Source organism: Xiphophorus maculatus, chromosome 4, assembly GCF_002775205.1.
Source record: "Xiphophorus maculatus strain JP 163 A chromosome 4, X_maculatus-5.0-male, whole genome shotgun sequence".
In the NCBI taxonomy this organism is placed as follows: Eukaryota; Metazoa; Chordata; class Actinopteri; order Cyprinodontiformes; family Poeciliidae; genus Xiphophorus; species Xiphophorus maculatus.
Window position 1 is genome coordinate 12,162,913 of NC_036446.1, and position 25,715 is coordinate 12,188,627.

General features: G+C 37.6%; 3 protein-coding genes across 3 annotated transcripts in view; 2 read left to right on the forward strand and 1 right to left on the reverse strand.

Annotated features, from left to right (window-relative positions):
- The first annotated feature begins 874 nt into the window (after positions 1-874).
- On the forward strand, positions 875-13,494 carry sccpdh (saccharopine dehydrogenase (putative)). The gene is made up of 13 exons (XM_023331742.1): positions 875-1,204; positions 4,505-4,617; positions 6,477-6,557; positions 8,264-8,393; positions 8,604-8,653; positions 8,799-8,929; positions 9,604-9,721; positions 10,712-10,831; positions 10,914-10,970; positions 11,058-11,169; positions 11,264-11,345; positions 11,756-11,859; positions 11,997-13,494. Exons 1-12 carry the CDS (start codon positions 1,006-1,008, stop codon positions 11,844-11,846), a joined length of 1,284 nt encoding a protein of 427 aa, XP_023187510.1. The 5' UTR covers positions 875-1,005; the 3' UTR covers positions 11,847-11,859; positions 11,997-13,494.
- LOC102233898 (GC-rich sequence DNA-binding factor 2-like) lies at positions 12,767-23,980 on the reverse strand. Its single transcript, XM_005796225.2, has 18 exons — positions 23,617-23,980; positions 22,744-22,845; positions 22,049-22,279; positions 21,707-21,958; positions 21,438-21,538; positions 21,094-21,239; positions 20,006-20,189; positions 19,039-19,162; positions 18,920-18,959; positions 18,733-18,821; positions 17,543-17,742; positions 17,321-17,465; positions 15,718-15,839; positions 14,870-14,946; positions 14,675-14,741; positions 14,417-14,563; positions 14,213-14,349; positions 12,767-13,597 (listed from the first exon to the last, which is right to left on the reverse strand). Exons 1-18 carry the CDS (start codon positions 23,927-23,929, stop codon positions 13,465-13,467), a joined length of 2,610 nt encoding a protein of 869 aa, XP_005796282.1. The 5' UTR covers positions 23,930-23,980; the 3' UTR covers positions 12,767-13,464.
- A 666-nt stretch (positions 23,981-24,646) lies between these two features.
- LOC102234159 (intersectin-2-like) overlaps positions 24,647-25,715 on the forward strand; it is a 50,844-nt gene continuing 49,775 nt past the window's right edge. Inside the window, exon 1 of the mRNA XM_023331805.1 lies at positions 24,647-25,068. The gene's annotated coding sequence lies outside the window, so the exon portion shown is untranslated. The remainder of the gene's footprint in view (positions 25,069-25,715) is intronic.

Below are 25,715 nucleotides of genomic sequence, written 5' to 3' on the forward strand. Positions count from 1 at the left end.
AATAAGTTCATCATATAGTTCGAAAATTGTAGCGTGAGCGCTCTGAGCGGCAGACTATCTTTGACGTATTTCTCCGGTAACCTTGTCAACAGGAATTTAAGAGAAAGTAAACAGGTGGTGAACACAATAAACGCACTGTATACGCTTTGCAGCAGGGAAAACCAAATTTGTAAGTATTTATATGTTTGGTAGACATTTATATGTTAGCTTGATAAAATCCAGAGCAACTCACATAATTTTTTAGTGTAGCATTAAGATATACTGTATGTATCAGCTATTAATGTATTTTTCTTTCCGTTGTATTTCAGTTATTTAAAAAAAATCTTTTGAACATGCGAACTCCATGCAGAAAGAGTCAAACCCAGAACTTTTTGCTGCATGGCAGAGTTACCATCTGCGCCACTCTGTAGCCCTAAATTCAATATATTCCCTGGTACTATCAATGGCATATTTAAATAATCATAAATAAATGCTTAAAGGTAATTTAAAAATGAAATATATATAATGATGGCTGCCAATCTTAAAATACTTAAAGATATATTTAAGGAGCATGAAATAAATCGAAGAACTATTGTTTTTTTTCGAAGCAACATGCCACTTACAACATGGCGGAGAGGTTGACGTACGATCCTGTCGTTGACAGGGCGTCACATGTTTACAAACACCAATCAGAAGCCTGAGGAAGTCGTTCCGCTAACATAATATGAATGTTGGAAAATTTTAAAAAAGCAAGACGGATTTTGATCAAATGTATGATTCGTTAGAAAAATAAACATGTGATATATAATGCAAAAATATGACACGTTTTCTTTATACGAAACCTCTTTGTCATGCGCGTGGCTGTTGTACATTTCTGTTAGCGTATTAGCATAGTTTGGCTACGGAAGTAGACAAAGCAGCGCTGTGAAAAGCGCAGCGGGCAGCACAGCCCCCTTCATTGTGACAGTCAGTGTGTAAAGGTGTCGCAGTAAGCTTCTTCTGTTCGTCTGAGTGTCTGCTGGTACCATGGCGCGGGTAGAGACAACCTCCAGCAGGCCGTACCATCTGGTCGTCTTCGGAGCCTCTGGCTTCACGGGGCAGTTTGTGGTGGAGGAGGTTGCCCGGACGGCGTCCGAGGGACCCAAGGGGAGCCTGAAGTGGGCCGTGGCTGGCAGGAGCAAGCAGAAACTGGAAAAAGTTCTGGAGCAGGCCGCTGGAGTCCTCAGTATGTATCCGATTAGTCACATTAGTTGTGCAGATTGTTTCTAATGCAGCAGCAGGTATGACTATTAGGTCAATTTGTTGATTTTTAGACAAAGAGAAGGCATTCTAGTTGGTGTGGAAGGCTTGATTCAGAGATGTTGCTTAACTCAAGGTGATGAAGCAATTCATGCAGATTGAACAGTTGGACATGACTTTGACCCTGTTACAAACTGCATTAAAATGGACGCATGAAATAAATGTCGTAATAATATGTTTATTGAGCATTAGACTCAACTTTAAACATGCACATGTGCAATAAAGCAAAACAAAACAGCATTATTCTCTTACACAAAATAATCTACACTATATGTCCCTGATTACAATCGTGTTAAAAATTCATATCTGAGAGTTTATTTTTAACTGGCTGTAATTTTAATTTCTAAACTGATGATACCTTTTTTATTCTGTTCATTGGCTAGTAATTTTTTTTTATGTTACACTTTTTCCTGATCGCAAATTATTCCAAAAATATCTGACTTCACAATAATGTAGAGTATTTACACACAGGTTGATGTTTTCAAGCCTTCATTTCTATTATAATGAAAATAACTTGCAGATAATTAATATTTAGTGTTCAGAAGATAGAATACTTCATTAGGAGAATATTTATCTACCAACATGCTCATGCATTCCTTTAGCTTTTCAATTGCTAATCAATTGAAAATCATTACAACTCAAAATTCCAGTAAGAAATCAGTTACTAAGTTGTGTTTCATTTTCAACAAAGACAGGAATTGCATTCATTTTAATGCAATTATGACATGGAATAATGTCAACCAGACTGATGGAAAATCCAGTTCAGTTGCAAATCGGGAGCAGCAGCTATTAATTTGTCATCCTGGTAACAAAAGTTTCCAGAGGATTAGAGGGTAATTCTCTGGTCTCCTCCTCTTCGACAGCTGAGGGGACATACCAGCTGCTAATGCACCGGCCTGTCCCACCGCAGTTATCTAGTTGGAAGAAAAATGTGTCCTTTGCCTTGCAGACGCCTCAGACTGCTACTGAAGCATATTTGTAATAACTGGCATAGCTGTTACTATGGTAACTCCTTCAATGGCTTTATCCAGAACATTAGATCCGACTCATTAATCATCTGTGCTGTTTCTCTTTTTATTTACATTGTATTTATTTTCAGACTGAAACAGGACGGACTGAAAAGCAGCTTTAATGATTCATGCTTTTGTTGTTTTGTTCTCACTAAGTTTAAGGAATCTGACAGTCAAGCCTTCACAGAATGTTTCTGTAATTCAGTCAGTTGCGTTTCGCCTCACGTCTTTTAGGTTTACCTGCTTTGGGTTCGTATTTAAATGTAAATTTTGCCTTTTTATTGGACCAGGTGAATCGATCTCTGAATGTGATCAAAGGCCCACATCTTTATGAGTCCTTTGTTTATTTTTTGAGCTGGTCAATTAAGCTTTAATTTGAATTTATTGTAGAGGTATGAAAACTTATATTATAGGGTGTCATAATCTATGCATGGGGGTTGCTTTCCATGAGCTAAACATTCATTCATTCATTTGTCGAAATGTTAAAATTTACTAGATTTGTTAATTGTAATTTGTAAATTAATTTCCAAATTAGTTTAGCATGTTTTCAGCATGTAGTAAGATATATATTTTTATATTTTGTATAATTATTGGAGCAATGTTTTGAAAACCTACATATCTTTTTTAAGAGCCATTTTGACAGGAAAGATTTGCTTTAATTCAGGATACTAAAAAAATATAATTATTCCACTGCGCTCCTCTTGCCTAAAAAAATCTAAATGTTAAGCGAAGGACCAGATTATTTACAAACATGGTTATGTGTTTTAACTGTTTTATTTCTAATTAATTTCACGAATAAAACTTGCAGCTACTGGATATCCAAAATTCAGTTCTTCACGGTATTTGAATGTTTTAAAAAAGAAATGCAGGTTGGTTGTAAAATATGTCCATGTTCTGTACAGTATGATGTTTATAAGATGACATTCCTAACATAAATTTTGATTTATGTTAATCATAATTGTTTTTTTATAAAGTCAGGTTCATTTGTTTTAATCCACAGAGAAATACTCGATGTTTAAGCTGAGTAATTCACTTTTCCCTGGCAGTGAGCTGATCATTTTATTTTATTTATTTATTTTTTTTTTTACCCCTCCAGGGGGTCTTTTGTGGGCTCTAGTGTCCCTTATATGACGGTAGGCTGACAGGAAACGGGGAAGGAGAGGGGGGAAGACATGCGGCAAATGTCGTCGGCTCCGGGAGTCGAACCCGCGACGGCCGCATCGAGGACTCAAGGCCTCCAAATACGGGTCACGCTAACCGCTACGCCACCACGGCACATCCCAGCTGATCATTTTAAACATAATTATATTAGATTAGATGCCCTTCACTTCCTATTTTCCTCCACTTTCTTCAACTAACAGCGGAGCAATATGCTCTCGTAGTTTCACAAACTGAACTGAAAATATGTAAAATATCAGCTCAAAATCAAAAAGCATTAGAAAAACCTACAGGAATACTGAAAAAAAAACTTAACAGTATGACTTAAAAAGATTAAAAAGTGGCAGAGCGCCACAGAAGGAGAGTTTTTAAAGAGTTGTTTGAGTATTTTTCACATTAGATTCAGTGTTTTGAATTCGTCTTCTACAGTCTTGTTCTTTTACTTTTTTACTTTGAATCCCTGTTCAGAAATGTTGTCTTGGACTAAACATTTGTATTTTATTTACCAAAAACAAGAAAGAGCAAGAAGAAGATTCATCAGAGGGTTGGATGACAGCGACTTAAAGTTTTATCACAGTATTTTATAACACTGTTGTGATAACGATAAGAAGTATTTATTACTTATTTTTTAGGTGACTGAATATGCTTCTTTACTCCAGTCACAAAAAGAAGTGTGAATCACTGAACTGCTCACAGGAAATGTATTTAATCATATTTTTCAAATTTATTGATATTTATTGAAATGAAAAAGAAATGGGAGGGGGTTTCGTAAAATTAATAATACAGACAGCTTTGGAGGATTTTAAACATCATTAATTGAAATTTATATAAATCAAAATTCTTAAGAAACTTTTCATGATAAATAATAAGCGATACAATAAATACTCATCCTTAATTCATAACAAACGATGTTTATCGGTCTACACACAGTAAGGTTGTTGTTTTTTTCGCCCATTGTTCTTACAACTTTTGTCCAAACGGCCAGATAAACGTTGATGTTTGGTTTTTATTCTAAATCCAAGTGTTGCTCCGTCGTTCAGGTGTGTTTCTGTTCACAGGTAAGCCTGAGCTCCGGACAGAGGTGGACGTGATCGTGGCGGACGTAGGCGAACCCGACTCCCTCGCAGCCATGTGCAAGCAGGCCGTGATCGTTTTGAACTGTGTCGGCCCGGTAAGCATTCGATTCCACAGAAATGTTGTTGTGTTTGTTCGTTTCAGAGAATTTAATTCTTAACATCACTTTGTCACTCGGCTCTGACATGTTGGCATCTCCTCTTGGCATAAGTGTAGCGCTTCATCTTGCCCTCCTGCTTTCTGTTTTCCTCTGTCGCTGTGGCGTCGCATGCACAGAGGGAACACAGAGCAGCCTGCACTGGCAAGGAGAGACACTGACTGCAGCACACAATCAGCTTCATTGTGAAACAGCCAGAGTCATTTTTACAGTAGCAGTTTTGTGTTTTACACCAAGATGGACGCAGCTGGCTCAGACTCCGGCAACACACTGAAATCAAAAAGAATTCGTCTTCTACAATTAGCCTAAATTTTATCACATTTTTATTCCCTAGAGAAAAAAAGTCATATTATATTTTTAAATTTATTTGGAGACTGTGGTTTCCAAAGAACTAGGAGTGTTTGTTGGTAGGACTGAAACTTGTTATTCAAGTTAGTCAGTCCAGCTGGATTTAAACCAGATATTTATCACTTTAGAACATCCCATAATAATCAGATTATTAATCTGTCACTCTGACTACAACACTGTTCAAACACCGTTAATGTTGTGTTTAGTTTAATTTAAAACCATTTTTATTGTTAAGACATTTATTGAAAATAGAAAAAAATCTTGTGAATACTCTTAGCATGCAGTGATGTCTTAGATCATCTTTGTTACTAGAGCTGGAGCTGTTTGTCAAAGTTTTATATAATTCAATTAGTTTTATATAATTCATGATTAATCGGATTAATCGATATATTCAAATAACATCAACTAATTTAGTAAGCGATTAATCGTTAACTGGAGTATACAGACTCAAAACAAGCCCATTTTGCTGAAAGAACACAGTCAGAGCAGTAATTAAGATAAAACTACACAAAAATACATACAGTTTGCATTTAAGATGCAAAAAAAGACTTTGTCTATAAATATATTTAACCCAGAACTCCTCCAGGTTTAGCTTCACCTGCTTCAACTTCAGTTAAAAATATTCTATTACACACCTTTTGCTATCTGAAATGTTTATTTTCTTCTCTAAAAATTGAATTTAATTATTTATTAGCATCTTTTAATGCATTTCTAATACTTTATTTAATAAAGACCTAAATGCTTTAATGAAAAATGGGCAGAAAAGTGCCAGTTAATTGTCCAACATTTGATAGATTAACTGATTATTAGAGTAATTGTTAGTTACAGCCCTAAACTCTAATGTAAAATATTTATAGTGTCTCCATGTATCAGTTTTAAATGTGGAAAATGACATTCAGCAGCTGTAAATCCTTAGTTGAGTTGTTTGCATTTTGGTATTTAAATAAAATATAACAGCCATTAAAGAGATTTCTAACAACTATAAATTAACTCACAGAACTAACCCGGTCAATGACCCGAAAAGTTGTATTACATCTGCTGATGGTTCTGATAGCTGAAGTGCTGAAGTTCACTGTCTACAGTCGGTGCATGTAAGAAAATAAGTTAAATGAATGAATTATTTATTCAATTAAATTTATTTCTATTATGATAATCTACAAAAAAAAGTTATCTAAAGGCACTTAAATAATCTATTTATAAACAAGTCAGTCCAGTTATATAGTCAAGGCAGGTTAAGAAAAGGACAAAGCTAAAGAGAATCTCATGAAGAAAGAAATGTTAGAATAGAAACTTTATATTGAATTTTAATTGGGGTGTTAGTCAACACTAATTGTTTCTTACCTACAAGGAAAGGCTTTTATTTCTAGATTAGCCCAGTTGTACCAGGTAAAGAGGGACTAAAGTGTGTCAGAAGGGTGTGGATGAGGTTCTGTCTGTCTTTGTGTTCACAGTACCGGTTCTTTGGCGAGCCCGTGGTCAGAGCCTGCGTGGAGAACGGAGCGCACCACATCGACATCTCTGGAGAGCCGCAGGTTAGCGCAACGCCGCCACGCCTCCCTGATGGTGTTGTTTTCTTTAATCTCAGTCTGCGCGTAGATCAGGGATGTCCAAAGTGCGGCACATGGGCCCTTTGTGTCCCTTGAAATAATTTTGTGTGGCCCCTGACTGTGGAGGAGGAAAGGTGCAAATTCGGACCGTTTTGTATTTGTTTAAGGCGAGTTTAAATGTTTTTAAACTGAATTTTATTGTCTTTATTAGTGTTTTTTTCTGTGACTTTTTACCCATCCATTATGTCCAGCTGAACACAGCAAAGTTTTTTTTTTAAAAAAAAGCTCATTTTATAGACCAATAAAATAGAAAATAATTGACCCAAAAAGTTTAAATACCATATTAAGGCAAACGTCATACTAATGTTAGTTTCATCAAAATATTACTTGACTAATTTATTGTTTTGCAAGTAAACGAGAAATGATTCACAATAATATTAGTTTTGTGTTTTTGACTGGAGAGAAAAAGTAAATTTTGGTCCCTGAAGATTTTCAAGTCATGGGATGTTAGCTCTTATGCGATTCAAAAAGTTTGGTGTAGATATTAGCTACTGATTGTTCAAACATTTTTTTTTACACAATTTTCAAAAAATGATTGGAGATTAACTTTTTAAAAATCAAATTAAACGAGGCCTTCAGGCTGAAACATGTGCTGTCCTGTAGATGTCCTGACATTCATCTTTGAAGTTGTTTGTTTGGATTAAATTGGAGACACGCTGATTCTCATGCGGCAGCTGGTTAGGATGAAATTATTTCCAACTCGTCCACATGACAGCAGCTGCTCTCTGCCTGTTGGACAGGGTTCAACACGTCCTGCTGACACGCAAGCTAATTTAAGGTTTCTCTCTTTTGATTCCTGAAATCTTCTCCATTACATTAAAATGAGAGCGATTAAAACTAAATCTGTGTTTAACTTTTTTTAAAAAATGCAACCTCTCATGCAAATTTCACATTTTGCTCATTTTATTTTACTTCCATTTGGGCCTCAGCTCTTTGTAAAAACAGCACAAGCACATAAAAAAAAGTATCAAGCAGTTTTGACAGTAATAAGTTAATGTCTGGAAAAGGAGCCGTTTCAGAAACCTTCCAAATATCAAGTCACAATCAATGTGTGCTGCGCTGTTACCTAGCAACACAAGCCTAGCCCATCACCTTGCAACCCAAGTGGAGCTCCAGCATGTTTGGTCAGCTGGTTTTTACCGCTGTATTTGCTGTACAATGGCTGCTGGAAGAGACAAGTGTTTTGTTTTTGACTTGCCATCCAGAAACCACCCCAGCATTCTTGCTGGTTGTGCAGGAGGCTCCACTTCTGCTTTTCAAAGATGTACGGTTCTATAATCGTGCATTTGTTTGCAGCTATTCTTATGTGTGAGTGTAAATGTTGAGATGGGGGCGTGGCCAGCAGCAGCTTATTTGGATTTGAAGTGACAGGACGCCCTAAAATGAGCTCATTCTGCAAGGAGATGGTCACGGGCAGAACTGAGCAGATGGAAATCTCATTATATAAGAATGATTTTGTACAAAAAATGTAATAAACATGTTTTTTATAAACCTATCCGAACCTGTTCAATGAAGCGTAAGAGCTCACCTTTAATATTCATTGTGTTTAAAAATATGTTAAATTAAATGCAGTATATGAGAATCACTGGAGTGTTTTTTGTGTTTTTCTTCTGGGTGTTTTTGTCGGACAGTTTTTGGAGGGCATGCAGCTGAACTACAGCAGCCAGGCGGCAGAGAAAGGCGTCTTCGTCATTGGAAGCTGTGGGTTTGACTCCATTCCTGCAGACATGGGAGTCATCTACACACGAGATCAGTTCAGGGGTAAGACTGGATATATTCATCTGAACAGATTCAGTAAATACAGTACATATTTAATCTAACCATTATCTTCTTGACTTAAAACAAACTCCTGTTTTCCAGAAATATTGTAAGTTGGTTTTGTTTTATATCAAGTGTACATAGATATTTGCACTAGAAGCTGTTTTTGCAGTTCTCACCATTAGCATTATGCTAACCTGTCTGTGTGAACAGGCACCCTGACTGCTGTGGAGAGCTTTCTGACTATCGGCATAGGACCTGAGGTACGTCAGATACTACATTACCCATAAGTCTGTGTACTGAGCCAGCTTGTTGATTCAGTCTTTTTCTAATTTTCGTTGTCCTTGTTAGTGATATATCTGCCTAGCACTTCATCAGGACTTGTGTCTGTCTGTGTTCATTCGTCAGGGTGGGTGTATCCATGACGGGACTTGGCAGTCGGCCATCTTTGGCTTAGCCGACAGCCCGAATCTCCAGAGTCTAAGAAGAAAGTTTAACCACAAACCTCTCCCCACTGTTGGCCCCAAGCTGCGGCGCAGGTACAGTGGCTTCTATTTTATTCTCACCAAAACGTTATCCTCAGAAGAAAATACGGGGCAATGTTGGAAAAAAATATGTTAAAGATTGAAAAAGAGCTGAGACTGGGGCAGGAAAATGAGCCTAATCACACAATTAGAACTACAATGTTTTGGATCAAAGCATATTAATCTGCAAAAATGGCCCAGTCAAAGAAAATCTGTGCAAAAAAAATAAACATTTGTGTCCACAGATGCTCCCTATTTGAGCTGACTGAGTGTATCCAAACCTAGAAATTATTGTTTATTTGTCCAAACTGGTAGAAACTTTGACTGTCACATAAAATCCCTATAAAGTCAATATAAAAAACTTTTAGGACTATTAAAAAACCTTAAAGAAACTCACCATTGAACTAGATATTTCTTTAGGTTAAATCTGTGTTGTTGTTAGCAGTAGCAGTGTTATTAACATATTGTCCTTTCTATAGCTGGACATGTAGAAGTACAAAAATGAATCTGATAAAGTGGCATTTTTCCACAACTGAGGTGATTCTCAGTTAGTTTTGAGTCTAAAACTGGTTATTTATTGAAATTGCAGGCATTCTGAGGACAAACAGGAGGTCTGAAAAAAGCTATTTAATAATCCTTCTCAGTAAGTGTTCATAAAATGTGACTGTCACATTTCTGCATGTTTGCAGGGGAGCGCTGTTCTACAGTAATGAGATCCAGCAGTACGCGCTTCCCTTCATGGGTTCTGATCCGTCCGTGGTGAAAAGAACCCAGCGTTTCCTGGCAGAGGAACATCAAGCCACGCCGGTCGGTGCCACAACGCAGCGTTTTAATAAGGAAACTGGAAAATATCAGCCAATAAAACCTATTTTTACTAGTGATTCAATTCTTAACAGTAATAGTTCTGTAAGATCTCTCCTCCACACTGCAAAGGAATTTCAAAACTAGTTCAACTTACTTGAATCAAACATTTTAAACTTGATTTAAGATCTTTTTACTTCTTAAGGACAAACCTTGACTTGTTTCAAGATATTCCACCTTGAACTATTAATTTAAAGTAGATCTGATGGCTGGAAAACGTATCTCCATATATTAGTCAATACCAATAATTATTGATTAGTGTTGTGCTTTAAATATCTTTAATGGTACAAAACTGGTGGAGTGAGCTTTCATGTTTTATCCACAGTTTTTACTCCATGTCATCGTTTAAACAGTTATGAGTCACAGTGGGGAAACTTTAAACTGCTGCTGCGGCAGTTACTCCTACATGCAGTTGCTAGGTAACCAAAGAGTGAGTGAGTTGCTAGGTAACCAAAGAGCGAGTGAGTTGATTCCACTCACTTTGCTTACCAGGCCATGAGAGGTTGAGAGGTTAAAAAGTCTTTCCTCTACATCCCCCAGAATGCCGTGCGGTGCTGGATCGGAGTCCAGTGAATATTTCATATATTGAACATCGGATTTTCTATCAGATGTATTATCTGTTGATATTGATCATGTATCTTTCACAATATTTGTTATTGATTTATTTTTCAACCCTAGGAACTGAAAATAAAACAAGCCACTCTTCACCTTAGAAACATTTGACTTGTTTTTAAAGATTTTTGTCCATCCCTGTTTCTTAAATCAGCTTTGAAGCCCAAATATTTTATTTATTATAGACTGTTAAATGTCATAGGGGGCTGGATTTTGCTGAAATGACTGTTTTTTTCATGTTAAACCCAAATGTTTAAAGTAATCAATGAGATTAGGTAGTTTGAACTAAATATTTGAATGATTTCCTCCTGCTATAAATCCCAGGTCCAGTATGGAGCGTATGCTGGAGTTGGAGGTATTGGCAGCATCATCAAGCTGATGTTTGCTGGCATGATGTTCTGGTTGTTGGTCAAGTTCACTTGTGGACGCAACCTGCTCATGAAGGTAAACGAGGAATATGCATTAAGCACTGTCTATGCAGTGTAACTCTGGTTTTTAAATCTAATTTGTTAATTTCTCTGTTTAGTATCCAGAGTTTTTCTCCTTTGGAATGTTCTCGAAAGCCGGACCAACCAGAAAGCAGGTAAAACAATGCAAGATGTCAGGATTAAACACCCATTTGCTTAAATATGCAAAACAAAACTCATTGAAATCAATATGTTTCTGTTAGATGGAGGGATCATCCTTCCAGTTATCCTTCTATGGCGAGGGTTACACAAACGATCAGGACCCCGCGCTGGGAAAACCTAACGCCAAGATCCGCACTCTAGTTCAGGGACCAGGTAACCACTGTGGAAAAAAAATCAAAATTCAGAAATGGAAATTAACTTGCAGTTAGTGAGTAAAGCTCATCTAATTTTATTTTTTATTACTCAGAGGTCGGATATGTGGCCACGCCCATTGCCATGGTGCAAGCTGCTCTCACGATTCTCAACGAACCGGCAGCTTTGCCCAAGAAGTGAGTTCCCACTCTAACACTAAACACACCACTGACTTTTAAATTCAGTTTGTCACTTGTACTTTCCATATAAACCTAATAATAACTAACACGATTAGCACATTTAGAGTACTAGATTTAGGTTTTTTAAGGGAGAAAGACCTGGATCTGCACCAAACCTGCAGCATATTTTTCACCCAAAGTCAAAACGTTTGCAGGATTTTGAGAAAATGTGGCTGCATTATATTACAACTAAAGCAAAAAAATATATGAGTGATGCTGTAAAAGAGCATAACAGTTTTAATCAACCGGGATTTCACCACAAAAATAGCTTTATTTTTCTTCCAAGCATCATTTCAGAACACAAACCAGAAAATGTTTTAAACATTTTTGAATCTGTTTTTCAGTGAAACATGTTCTTGTTTTTCCAGGGGAGGAGTTTATTCTCCAGGAGCTGCTTTCGCCAAAACCACCCTCGTCGACCGCCTCAACAAACATGGCATCCAGTTCTCTGTCGTCTAACCCTGACATTTTTGTGAGCATTTACTAACACGCAAAACTATAACTGGGAAACTTTAAGCTTAAAAATATACTTTTTTGTTGATTAAAACACTCTGGAAGTTTCAAATTTTGTTTTTGGTGATGTGTTCCACTTTTAATCCTTTGCTGCAGCCAGAACCTCTTCAGATTTCCCTTCAGTACTTCGAAGATTTTACTTGGAAACCGAGCACAATTGTTGCTGTGTTTCCTTGTCAAGGACACTAAAAGAAATGTTAAGTTTTGCATGGTTTTCCACTGACATGATTACTGATAATGGAAGTATTCAGGAGAATTTTGTTCAGTTCATGCCTCTGGACACGGATAATAAAGAGAAAACTAACATTTTATGTATACTGTCACACAAATAATAAAAAGCATTTAACAGATAGTCAAAGGATGAACAGGTTTTCTGAATGTTGCACAGCTGTTTTTGACCAAAGCCCATCAAATCTTTCCACAAAACATGTTAAAGCTCCTCTACCTTAAAGTTTTTGCTAATAGTTTATGATCTATATGTACAAATAGAGGACTAATGAGGTAAAAGTAGGTGATAAATTGGATTACAGTTTAAAGATTTACATGTTGAATGCTTTTTTCTTTCTAATTTCTTTGGTTTAAAGCCATTAGGTGAGGGCAGAAGCTGCAACATTTGCATTTATTCATGTGATATTTCTTTAAAGTCATGAGTGGTCTGTCTAAGCTACCTGTTATTGGTTCAACAAACAGCTTGATGCTTGATGAAACTAAACTTTCTATGGTGTTTAGTTTGATAAATATTGCTCTGTACATGGAAATTACGATCAGAGCAATTCAATTGAGACCTCTTTGAGCATTTTGTGCATTGTTCAGGCTTTATTTTGCATCACTGTTTGCTTCATAAATAAAGATGTCTCCAGCAAAAATAAGAGGTCCTGTCTTTAATGCACACCATTACGTTAAAATAACAGTAAGTCTTCAGTTTCACTAATAATGGTGAAGATGATCCAGGTGCAACATAATGCTCCCACATTTTAGAATGACAATTTGTTAATTCTCAAAGGTAACATAAACAAACTCTGAAATTAGGAATATTAACCAACCCCCAAAGATATTTTTTATGTTTTAGTGGAAGGAAAAAGTGTGGGAAACTAGATTGGTTCCACCAAGACAACTGTTGATTACCTAAAAAATATATATTCGATCATAATCTTTATCATTGTAGTACCACAAAATATTGCAATAAAATACAAAGTCCATATCACCCAACCCTAGTACTGAGTGCATTTATGGACATGCTTTAACATTATTAATATTATATTAATATTATTTAAGCTCCAATATCAAAAGTTAATAGTTTTATTAATACCTTTTGGCAAAAGCATTCATAATCTGAATCTGGCCCAAATTGAAAATGACTGACACCCCTGATATAATTTTATATACCTGACATAGACAAAATTCAGAAATAAACAAAATTCCAACATTTATTCAGAAAATATAACAATTTGTATTAGACATAAAAAAAAATATCTAGACTAAAATCATAATTTGTTGTACAGCTCCATGTGTTTTACTGATCATTAGTTTAACTTGAGTCTTTATTATTTCATCCAGTTCCTGTTCATTCTCTTTCCTGGTTCAGTAGCTGATGGGAGTAGATGACGTCCTCGTAGTGGTATTTCCCGGTTAGAGCCAAGATGGAGTCATAGCATCTCAGCCTACTGAGAACCTTCAGCTCTTCGACCACAGCAGACCTGCAGCAGACAGAGTTTGAAGAAGTTGATGCTGTTAACAGCGAGGAAGGATCTCCATCAGCCTACAGAGGGATTATAAATATAGCGGATGCGTCCGCAACGCAACTGCAGCAAGAGCCGGGAATGCCTTTAACCGCTTATTGGTTACCATGGTTACCCGCATTTACCTCGCTGCTAGCTATTAGCTAGCATGTTGTCAGCGGTCTACAACTGTTTATCACAGCGTGATAAAATACGTTACGCTACTAAATTGACAGTGAATGAGATGCGCCTTAATGACTCATAAGCTGCAAGTGAGTCGATAAATGACGAGAGAATACGCCCCAAACGTCGGATGCTACTTGCTAGCAACATTAAAGCAATTTGTTTACGATAACGGGAGGCTAACAATAAAACTTCTAACATCTGCAGATGCCGCAAAGCTGCTTATAGGAGTTGCGCCTGGCGAAGAGGAGTGATCTACGCTGGCTGCCAGATGTAAATTATTTTATTAGCCACTTTGTAAATATTTAAAATAATATATTCTCGACTGCGTTCTGAAGGCGACATGCGCAGTAAGCGGCTGCTGACTCAACGTGACATTGACCGATAATCTAAACACAGGTGCTGTATTACCTGCTGCTGGGACTTTCAGGCGGCTGCTGTTTGCAGAGGCTGTGAACTTTCTGAACAATGTTGTTCCTGAAATTCTGCAGCTGAGGCAAACAGACGCTTTCTCCTTCAAACCAAGAGTCAGGCAGACATTCTGCAATCTGGAGCCAAAGAAAAGGTTACAAACAGATCCCAGGATAAACTCTGTGTTTAGATATATTTAAATACCTTTCTGTGTGCAGAAACTACTCTCCTTGACAGCGTCTCACTAGACAAGGTAATCATCAGGTATCGGTTCAGCAGTTTGTCCAACATTAGTTCTTTCAAAATGGACTCAGGAAGCAGCAGATCCCATTTGCCCATATTCCCCAGCAGCTAATAGAAACATAATATAATCCCGATTAGCTTAAAAAAAAAAAAACAGCCTGTAAACATTTAAAGGCAACAACATTTAAAATCTGAGACATCTGTTAGTGCATTAGTTACTTTTACAGCCATCCAGAACTGTTCGTCTCTGAAGCGGCGCTGAGGGGACAATCTGTCCTCCAGCAGCCTGGAAGGAAAAACAAATGGACCATTAATGTGACTGAGATGATGATGCACAAAATAATATAAAATGATCCTTTATAGACAAGGAATTTAATCCAATCAGTGAATGATCAATGACTCTAGTATACTGACTTTTTTGGATACAAGGGGATAAAGACGTCTTCATCTACACAGCTTCTGAGCCTATGAACCACTGCTTCAATAAATCCCTGCAAGAAACAGAAAATACAGTTTATCTGATGCATGTTTCATAGGCTACATTCACACAGCAGGTGAATAAAATCCAAATCCTCTTTTTTGCCTATATGTGACCAATATCTGACCATTTCACTGCAGTTTCAACATCCCAATTTCTTTAATCATCCAAAAATATCCAATCTGTGCCACTTCCATATGTGGTACTAATTCGGATACACGTCCAATAGTTTTCAAAACTTCTGCATTCTGATTGGTCATGTTGCATTTTATCCAACTTCTATGTCATTAATTTGAGACATGCATCATATTTCTGCACCATAAAAAGCCAGAGGCAGTAAATCAGGATGTAAACAATGGATGAAAATTATAATTACGACCTTATGAACAAAGTCTGCTCCGCTAAAGCAGATCACAATCAGACCACCGGTGTTTTTGACTACAAATCCAAACAGACTTCTTTACATAAGCTGCAGTCAATGCTCCACAATGTTCTTTTTATTAGCTTTATTCATTTTTGATATGATTTTGTCTGGTTTAATTGCTAAATAAACTTTAAACTGATGCATAAATGACTCCATACACCATTACTTCCACACACACTATGTGCCGTCAACGTTCCTCTGCGAATGCGGGTCGCAGAAGTCTCACTGCAGTCTGGTTTAATTAGTATTATGAATGACAACACACACACACAAAAAAATAGGTTTTCAGCAACAACAAAAAAACTTTGGAATTAAGCATCAAAACCTAAACATAATAAATGTAACGCTAGTTGGCTTCACCTTAACAGGTTTACTCTGCTCGCCTTCAAAGATGGAGTAATCCTCACTCAGCCTGTGGCAGACAGCAGACAGGCAGGTAGATTGTTGGTTGGAAAAAGGATCCCACACCAACTCCACATGGCCTGCGCAGAAAAACACAAATTATTTATTCACTTGCCCTGACAGACAAAATGTACAGAAACAGAAAACTCTCTGCTGGTAAAGATGGCAGCAGTACAATCTCACACTGCAGCACAGTGAAGCAGTGGTAGCAGAACTGTCAACTTCCAGCTTAAATCCAAAATTTAAATCCCAGCTTGGGGTATTTTCTACATTCTGTCACATTTTCTGACATAAAAAAGTATCTTTTTTTGCCACAGCCATCAGCAGATTTGTTCCAATCTGTACAAAATAAGCTACATAGAAATATAAACATTGCTTGTTAATGTGAAATCTAACCTCTCCACAATCTCTTTGTAGTCTCCTAAAACTTAAGAGCGTCTTTAAAAACGTTAGTCAAGCAGACACATATTAATTGCCTTTAAACACAAATATTACCGTTTTGTTTTGAGTAATGTGCAAAAAAACAAACATAATATAGCTTCAAAGTAGCTCACTGGTGCTACATCTCATAATTTAATCTTTGAGAATTAGGTACATATACACGTGAATATGTGCTGATGGATATATGAGTGTAGAGCAGGGGTGGGCAATCCTGGTCCTCAAGGGCCGGTGTCCTGCAACTCTTAGATGTCTCCCTGATCCAACACGCTTGAATCCAACAGCTGAATCACCTCCTCAGTGCAGTCAAGTTCTCCAGAGTCCTGCTAATGACCTCATTATTTGACTCAGGTGTGTTGAAGTAGAGGTACATCTAAAAGTTGCAGGAGACCGGCCCTCGAGGCCTGGAGTTGCCCACCCCTGGTGTAGAGATAGAGTAGGGTAAGAGATAGAGTACACAAGAAGTGAGAGACATGTGAGAAAGAAGGATGGGAAAGTTGTTTTTCTTTCTATTTGTATGTGTTTTTTAAATTTTTGTATGTATTTTTTTATTTTTGTTCACTTTTATCTTTTCTCTGATGTTTAAATTATCCTTATACGGTGAGCTTAAAAAGATTAAACTTTGGTCTGTGTTCCTGCTGCAAATATGTTTTTTTATATTTTAGTTTACAATTAGAATAAGACCATGCACCTAAAAAATAAATAAAATTGAATCTTAAAAAAAAGCATAATACAATTTTTGAAGAATTGTGTTCGTGAAAAGCAGGAAAGAAAAACAAAGTTTCCTTTGGTTCCCTAAATTCTCTGAGCAAAGGTTTTATGCATTCTTCACTTAAACTAGTTACTGTGATTTGATTACGGACTCAGTGAAAACTATGAAATTAATTTGTTCAAGTAATGACTCCTGAAAGCCTGGCTCTTAATTCTTTTAGCTACTGACCGTTACGGATAATACCCGAGACAGAAAACATGAAGTGAAAATTAAAAAAAAAAAAAAAAAACTACAGACAAAATGGTAAGCAATAGACAAAACAATTACAGACTACAGCTCCATCAATTCACCTTGACAGGATCTAAAAAGTTAACATTATTGGTAAAATGTTGAAAAGTGTGTGATATTTACTGGTTATTTTGGGTAGAAGAGTCTTTTCTATGACGTTAGAGAGCGTCTGTCTGTCTGTGTGCTCCAGCTCCTCATGGCCGTGTCCGTGACAAAACGTCTCCACTGCTGTGAACCACGGGAGGGTTTCAAATTCTCCACCAACGTCCTGTAACACAAACACAGAAATGATCAACACCTCGACGTGTTTGGCCAAGCCTGATCGTTTATAATCTCTGCTCTCACTTTTAACGGGTTCCACACCAGCAGCTGATGCCTAACGATGGGGTTGAGCAGCTTGGGCAGACACAGTGAAATGTAGGCGTTGTGGTAGGAGTCAGAGTACGACCTCCTCCATTCTTCAAATCGAGACAGAATCTTTTTAACGTTGCAGAAGTCGTCTTGGACGTCAGCAAACACCGCCTGAGCTCTCGACTGGACATCAGCTGAAGAGAGAGCATAGAAGGCACAAAGTGAGACAATCCATCAAGTAGAAAACAAAAAATAAGCACCTACAGTAAACTTTTAGCAAATAGAGTACAAATGCAACGTGCACTGTGGTAGGAAAGCAAACAATTAATTGACTTATGGTTAATTATCGATTAACAGTTCATTAGATTTAAAATTAGTTTCAATGGATTAACTAAATTAGCTTAGATGTTCTTCAGTGCTGTAGTTTGGCCGCCAACCACCAGAGGGCGCCTCTGGTCATCCTTGCCGTTGTTACAGGCGCAAAGATGGCGGCCATAAACGGTCCAAACAGAGTCCGATGTGGAATGAAAAATGCACTTTATGCGGTTCTGATTTGAAATAAACACTCGACAAATTCCTGAAGTTTCACCTGAATTCCTGAAGTTTCAATTACTGCGAAGTAATTTCCCTGCTGGGATGAATAAAGTACTTCTATTCTATTCTATTCTTAATGGCGCAAATTCAGCCGAACTACATTATGAGGCGGCGTCAACCTTTCAACAGAAAATGACTGATGTGCTACGAAGGCGATGACGTGACGACAGAAAAGCGAAAGAGATGACGGGAAAAATTTGTAACATAGTGGGAAAAAACATGCCAACATGATTCTAATAAGTAAGGTTGATTTTGAGGGCCGTCCTGAGTTAAAGGGCGTCATAGAGCAAAGTTTTAAAATTTATTCAGGAGCCACCAGACAGAACTACTGTATGAACATCTTTGTCAATGGGGCATTAAATATTTCACATATTTTAATCTTTATTTTTCTATCCAGCTACCTAAGATGTTCCTGTTATGTTATATGAAATAATGTGAGAAAACCACAGTATTTAATACACCTGACACAAAATGTTACATGGCACTTTAGATTAATTGATCATCGATAACGGGCATATCTGAACCATGGTATTTGACAACGATTGCAGTTTGCTCTAAGTGAAGGCTCATAAAACAGATTTGTTTTTCACATATTCTCTCCTGAAGCTGCTCCTCTTCTTCTTCAGAAAGCTTGGCATCTTCAGGTAAATGAAAATCTTCTAGATTACTGGCCACTTCACTGCAGGTTACACACACAAAAGAATTAAAAGTAAGAACTATGGTTTTTTTGTAGAAAAAAAAAGTTAAAACAGGAAAGTAATTTTAAATTTCACTAACCACTGAATATCAGAGCTGCCAGTCTGTTCCTCTGTGTTATCTTCAAGAGACAAGGAGTTAGTTTAAATGTTTCATCACTTCCTGGATGTTTGGTTGCATCACATAGAGCAAATACTTACAGCTGAGCTGCTGCAGCCGGTCAGCCTCCTCTTTTATCCTCTTTCGCCTCTGAGCCAACAGCGCCTCCATGTGATCAGACAACAGAGTGTGCATTTCCAGCTCCAAGGCATTGATTTCAACAATCTAAAGACAAGAAATTAGTGATAAAACCTTAAATCAATTAAAAAATAAAGAATGTATTAAAGGTGTCCCATCATGCTTCCTCAAACAGGTTAGAATAGATTTATGGGCGATACAAAATATGTTTATAAATTTTTTTGCATAAAATCATTCTTAGATAATGTGATTTTACTCTTGTCAGTTCTGAAAAGAGTTCACAATGGACAGAATTAGCTGTTTAGGGCCTCTGTTACTTTAAATCCAAATAAGTAGCTCCCAACTCAACGTTTTTACGCGCATGTGAAAATGGCTGCAAAGAGATGCACAATTACACAACTGTACATCTTTGAAAAGCAGAAGTGGAGCCTCCTGCTCAACCAACAAGAATGCAGCAAGTGGTTTCTTAATGGTAAGTAAACAACAAAACACTCGTCTTTTCCAGCAGCCATTTCACAGCACATACTGCAGAAAAAAAAACAGCTGACCAAACATGCTGGAACTTGGGTTGCTAAGTAACGGGTTAGGTTTCGCTGGGCTTGCTAGGTGATGGACAGTGCGCATCAATTACCAACAAGCAGGGAGGATTTGCACACTAAGCAAAAAAAGTTATTGCCAAAAACGGCTTTTTTTTAATTTTCAGAAGCAGAGTTCCAAATGGAAGCATAAAAATATGCAAAATTCACATTTTGCATATTTTTATGCTTCTATTTGGAAGCATAAATAGATCACCCTTTAAATATCACTAATCAAGCTTTATACTCAATCAAGCAGCTTTTCCACATAATCTTCTTTGTAAGCGACACATATTGTTTTCATAATTTTTTACAATAATGTTTATTTCCAGATCATAACTTGGTGAACTCAGACCTTCTCCTGCAGACAGTCGACCAGGTTGTGGATGTAGAGGATCATGGTTCTGTAAAACCTGAGCTGAGCCTCAGAGGAACTTTCCTCCAGCAGCTCTAATGAACTCTTGGCGTTCTCGGCGTCGCCCTCCATCCTCCTCAGCTCCGCCTGCCGTGCTCTGTACACCTCCTTCAAGGAGTCCAGTCTAGAGACAAAACACAATCGGGGGAAAAATGATCTTATATTCGATGAAACAAAAAGTCTGTAATAAAGAACGTCACAGGGAAAGGAAACTTGAATATTTGTATTTGAGAAATCCATTTTTATTTTCAGTAAATTTATGGCAAGTCCTTTAACTATAACTAAGAGTTGAAAGTATCAATTTTTGTCCTTATCAGTGTAATTTCAAGATGTTTGTGTTACTTCTAAGGTATCTACAGGCTTCAACAGTATTTCCTCACAGCTCTGAAATATTTTCAGCTCTGAGAAACAGAAAGAAAAAGGAAAAGAGAACTGCTAGAAAATGTAGGAAACTTTTTGCGGTAAATAAATGTTTAGCTTATTTAATTGAGTCACATTTTTTAATTTTTATTTGTTACTGTGTTTATAATTTTGTTTATTAAAACATGTCTCTCTTGTAAATGAGATCTTGAATCTCAATGAGAACTCAATGAGAACCTGTAAATACACAGTATTTATTTGACTGTATAAATAAAAGTCAAAAATTAATATCTTTACTAAAACTGTTATTAAAAGCACATTTAGCTTATTTTATGCATTTTGAATTTTTGTGTCAATACCATTAATTATGGCTCTTTTTACCAATCTGATTATATCAAACAACTGATTTTAAATATAATTAAACACCTGGTTGTATTTAGATAAATGTTTCTACATTCTAACTTCAGTTCAGAAAAGCATCCATTAGTTTACTTTAACTAGTCAGATACAAACTGTAGTTTTGAACAGTGATTCTGCTAGTTGCAGCTACACCAAGGTTTGAAGTGAAAATACATTAAACATGTGTTCATCTATGTCTGAATCAGTGTGGTTGTGGATTGTTATGATGTGATGTAAGTACAGGCATTGTAAATGACAGGAAAACAAACTTTTTAGTGATCCTTTTCTTCACCGTTGAGACAGAAACAAGAGGAAGGGTCTTTGGGATCTTAGCCCCTGTTAGTCTCTTTTTGTGTCCTCCTCTCTCTGGCCTGCTGTTGCTGCTGTAGCTGCTGGACTCGCTGCCAGACGGACTCTGAGAAGGGGGGGGAAAAAAGAGACTTTCTGTTAAAAAAATGTTTCTTTTCCAATTAATAGTCAAACTTGACAATAGGAAAATGATTAGAGGGATAAAGAGCATGAAGAGATCACACTGGACAGAGGAAAATAAAACAGAAACAGAGAGCAGAAAATGAAGAAGAATGGGAAGAAATAGTTTTATTTTATTTTTCACCAGTTCCCCTGGTCGTCTCTTGACTCCCTTTTCAATCTGTGTCTGCTCCCAAAGTTCCTGCTCCTCCTCATCAGTTGCTGACAGACTTCCATCACTTCCTCCTTTATTATTACACCAAAAATATAAAACAGACAACACTGAATCTTTTTTTGTATTTACTTAGATTAAATTTTTTTCCACTTCTGAACAGATGCCTTTTATTCTATTTTATTTGCTGAAGCTCACAGTATCTCTGGTTGCTCTCTTTCATGGTATCACCTCGTTTTTACCTAGTTTCTCTGCAATCCTCTCCCTGATGCTCTTTATTCGGGGGGCGAACTCGATTCTTCTCTCATGGTCGTCTGGCTCATCATCGTCGTCATTTTCAACTCTGTCCTCTTCATCGTCGCGGCTGTAGTGATCGGGGGTGCTGCCAGCGGAGCTCCGGCCATCTCTACCCAACGGTATGAACTCCTTCTGGGCTCGCGCCGCGCGCCGCTGCCTCCTGGCCGCGTGTATCTCCTCTGCTTTAGGGATAACGGCTGAGGAGCCAAAAGTTATACAGATTTTGAGCACGCTTTCTCTATCACAACTTCTTTTAATAAATACATTCAATAAACATGAAGACATACTTGGTTTGGCAGCAGAGCAGCTGGAGTCAGAGTTGGAGCTACTTGCAGGTGATCTAGCAAAACCTCCTTCACCGTCATTGTCACCATCGTTACTGTTGACGTCATCGTCATCATCATCATCATCGTCACCATCGTTATTATCATCATCACTATGCTGAGAATATGGTGAAGCCTCACTGCTGTCTCCATGACTGGGAGAAACAGATGGTGGGGCATCTGCACCACCAGAAGCTGGAAGACATGCAGTGCAGAAGAAATTTGATCAACACACAATGATTATAGGTAGAGCTACAGATAAATTATTTTAGTATTCTGTTATTCGGATGAGTAATCAGATAAATTGGCACAATCTGTAGATTTTTTAGGCTTATTAGAGTATTAGAAATACATTAAAAGAAGCAAATGAACAAACAATTCAACTCACTTTTTAAATAAGATAAGTATTTTAAAATGCAACATTTTTTACAGAATTTGAACCAGGTGAAGCTAAAACTATGCCACTTGAGTAGTTTATGGACAAAGAAGGTTTTTATTTATTTATTTATCTCAAAAGCAAATTGTATATATTTTAAAAGGATAAATATTGACCTGGACTTAATTTAAGTTCATATATACATTTAGAGAAAGGAGGAATCAGAAAATGGAGAACATTTTGGTTATTTTAGATAGATAGATAAATCTTAGATAGATTTTACCTTTGCTGAGGCTCGTCTTGGTGGCTGGGGCCTCCTTCTTCCTGGCTTGAAACACCACAGCTTTATCAGAGGACCTCTTTAGTTTAAAAGTTGATTCTTCTGCTACAAGAAGAAGAAATGAAAAGTTTTTAGTTGAAATTTTGAGCATTATGCATGTACCTTTTAGCTCTAATCCAACTTTAAGGTAAATGGTCTGCAACCTTTATAATCCTAAGAGCCATATTTGCCTCCAGTATAGCGAATTAAGACTGGTTTAGAACAGCAAATGTATTTATTTATTTTATATATAAAAGGCTACTTTAGGAAATTTGTCATTTCAAAGATTCGCCTTTTAGTTCTGTTTTTGGGTTTCAGAATAAAGATGATTGATATCTTTCTGTGGAAGTTAATGAAAATGAAAAAAGCACACAATTTCCAACTTAATTACAAAATAAAGTAGATCTCAAAACAATATTACTGGTATTTTTAGAGTCATTATGTTATGGAAAATTAATAACACAAGGACAAACTGCTTAAACGAGCTGGTGTTAAAATTTGTATTTAGAAACAGTTGATTGTTTATCGTTTTAAGTCAGAGATATTAAGAGCCATTGTGGATCATCCAAAGAGCCACTTCTGGCTCCGGAGCCGCAGGTTGAAGACCCCTGTTCTGAATCGGACGACTATTTCAGTCAAATAGTCAATACATGTACTTTTGTCACGAAAGACCCAAATAAATTACAACGTGAAAAGTAAAAAAAAAAGAATATTTTTACACTGTAGGTAAACGTTTATGTCCGTTGCCATCTTTCAACGGACAGAAAACATCGATTTTTCTGTCCGTCAATGACAGAAAATATTTATTTCTTCACTTTAGCGCATTAATTTAGCTACCTTCTTTGTCGTCTGTAAAACTAAGGATGGAGCTTTTCGTCGTCTTTGTCCCATCTTTATCATCTCTGTCCTCCATCGCTTCCAGCGCCTCGGCCGCGGGTTCTCCATCACTGCTGTCCGCCTGCGGAGGTGTCGCTTCCCGCTTGGAGCTGCAGGAGATGCCGCGGCTCTGCGCCGCTTTGGGAGGCTTGTTTATCACCGACGGAGCCTCTTCGGGTTCATCTCCTTCTCCGCCGTTCTTCTGTTGGTCCTCATCCTCGCTGGAGCTCTGTTTTCTCTGGCGAAAGTTCCTCCGTGGCTTCTTGTTGAACATTTCTGTCTACACAACGTTCCTGTCATACGTTACTTCTGACGTTTGCGGTAAAATGTCGCAAAGCAGCAGCAATGCACCATGGGTAATGTAGTAAACGAGCGTATACTGTGGAAAACAAGCGTAAGCTAGCTACATTTCAAAGGAAATTTATCATATAGTTTATAAAAGTTTCTCATAACTATTCCAGGTTTGGAAAATGTGTAATAAAAAGTTAATTTAGGGCCTCAAATATCAGTAAAGACCTAGTTTTGACGGTAGATGTTGGGGATGCTGTGGTGACGCCAAATCAAATAGATTTTTTTTTCTTTCTTTTTAACATTAATTCAATTGCTTATGAGTGATATAGGACCTCTATATTTTTGTGCTTCCCAGGGGACAAAAGGCTCCAAAAGGAGGGCTAAGTGGGGCCATGACTCCCACTTGAAAAATATTGACCAATAGTGGCATATCTATCTATCTATCTATCTATCTATCTATCTATCTATCTATCTATCTATCTATCTATCTATCTATCTATCTATCTATCTATCTATCTATCTATCTATCTATCTATCTATCTATCTATCTATCTATCTATCTATCTATCTATCTATCTATCTATCGATCTAATTTATTTAATACTTGTTTCTTTTTTTTAAGTTGTGTCCCCACCTCCCCCCCCAAAAATAATTTCAACTTGCTGCTCCCTTAAAAATTGTCTGTGGCCGCCAGTTTTCCTCTGTAAAAGTAGCGATAAAATCAGTAAATTCCTCCTTTAACGTGAACAAACGACAGTCCTTTCTGTGCTGCTGTGTCCTTTGTCTCTCCGTGTCCCGTCCTCTCCCCCGTGTGTCCATCTGTGGAGCTGGCATCCCTCCCTTTCTCTCCGTCTCCTCCCACCGCGGTCGGTCGGACGTTAACTGAGCCCCGCTGCCTCCGGCGAACACTCGTCGTCGTCAGCCATGTTGTTGGTGTGACACACGGAGCTGTCAGCAACAGGTTCCCAGAGTTCGCCAGCGTGGGTAAAACTCACCAGCCTCGACTCTCCGTGGACGGTGAACTTGACAGCGTGTTCGAGGAAGCGTCCAGAAGTGTTGAGGGATACTTTTGAGGCGGCTCGGAAGTTGGTGTTTTCTCTGGTTTGACCGTGGGAGAGAAAGGTACTCGAGCTAAACTGATTGTCTAAGCACGACTGTAACTTTGATGTTAGCTTTGTAAAGAAACAAAACGATGACTTTTAACTTTTATTTACACTTTGAGCAATAAATAGTCCCGGTATGTTTGCTTGTGTCGCAACTTTTGATTCCAGGAAATGTGCTGGAAAAAAATTGATGTTTGTAGGGAGTGATGGATCTCCTCTCTGCTGATCCCCAAACTGGCTGGAGCTGTAGTTCGGTTAGCTAGCTAAGTTCTGTTCTCATTAGCTTGATATGTTCGTGGACTCTTGCAGGTTCGGTGTGGATGGCTTCTTCTATAAGATCAGGCCTGTTTGCTGGAAAGTTTGCAAAGGCAGATTTGCCGGAAAGTCTCTTAAATTCCTCTCGGTTGAAACTAGTCAAACAGGTTGTAGGTCTCAGTGAGTGGTGACAAGTGATCAGGGAATGTAACTCTATCAGTTCATCAACAGACACATAGAGGCTGGCGGATTGTCTGCAGAAAGGAGAGGTCTGTAGAGAGTGACTGTGCAGGTTTGGCTTTGATATTCAGCCTGTTGTGAGCTTTCAAAGCCAGGAGAGGATAAACATAAACCCAGTCTTTAGATATGTTAACAAAACTTTCAAAAGAGTTTAAAACAGCCTTTTAATTT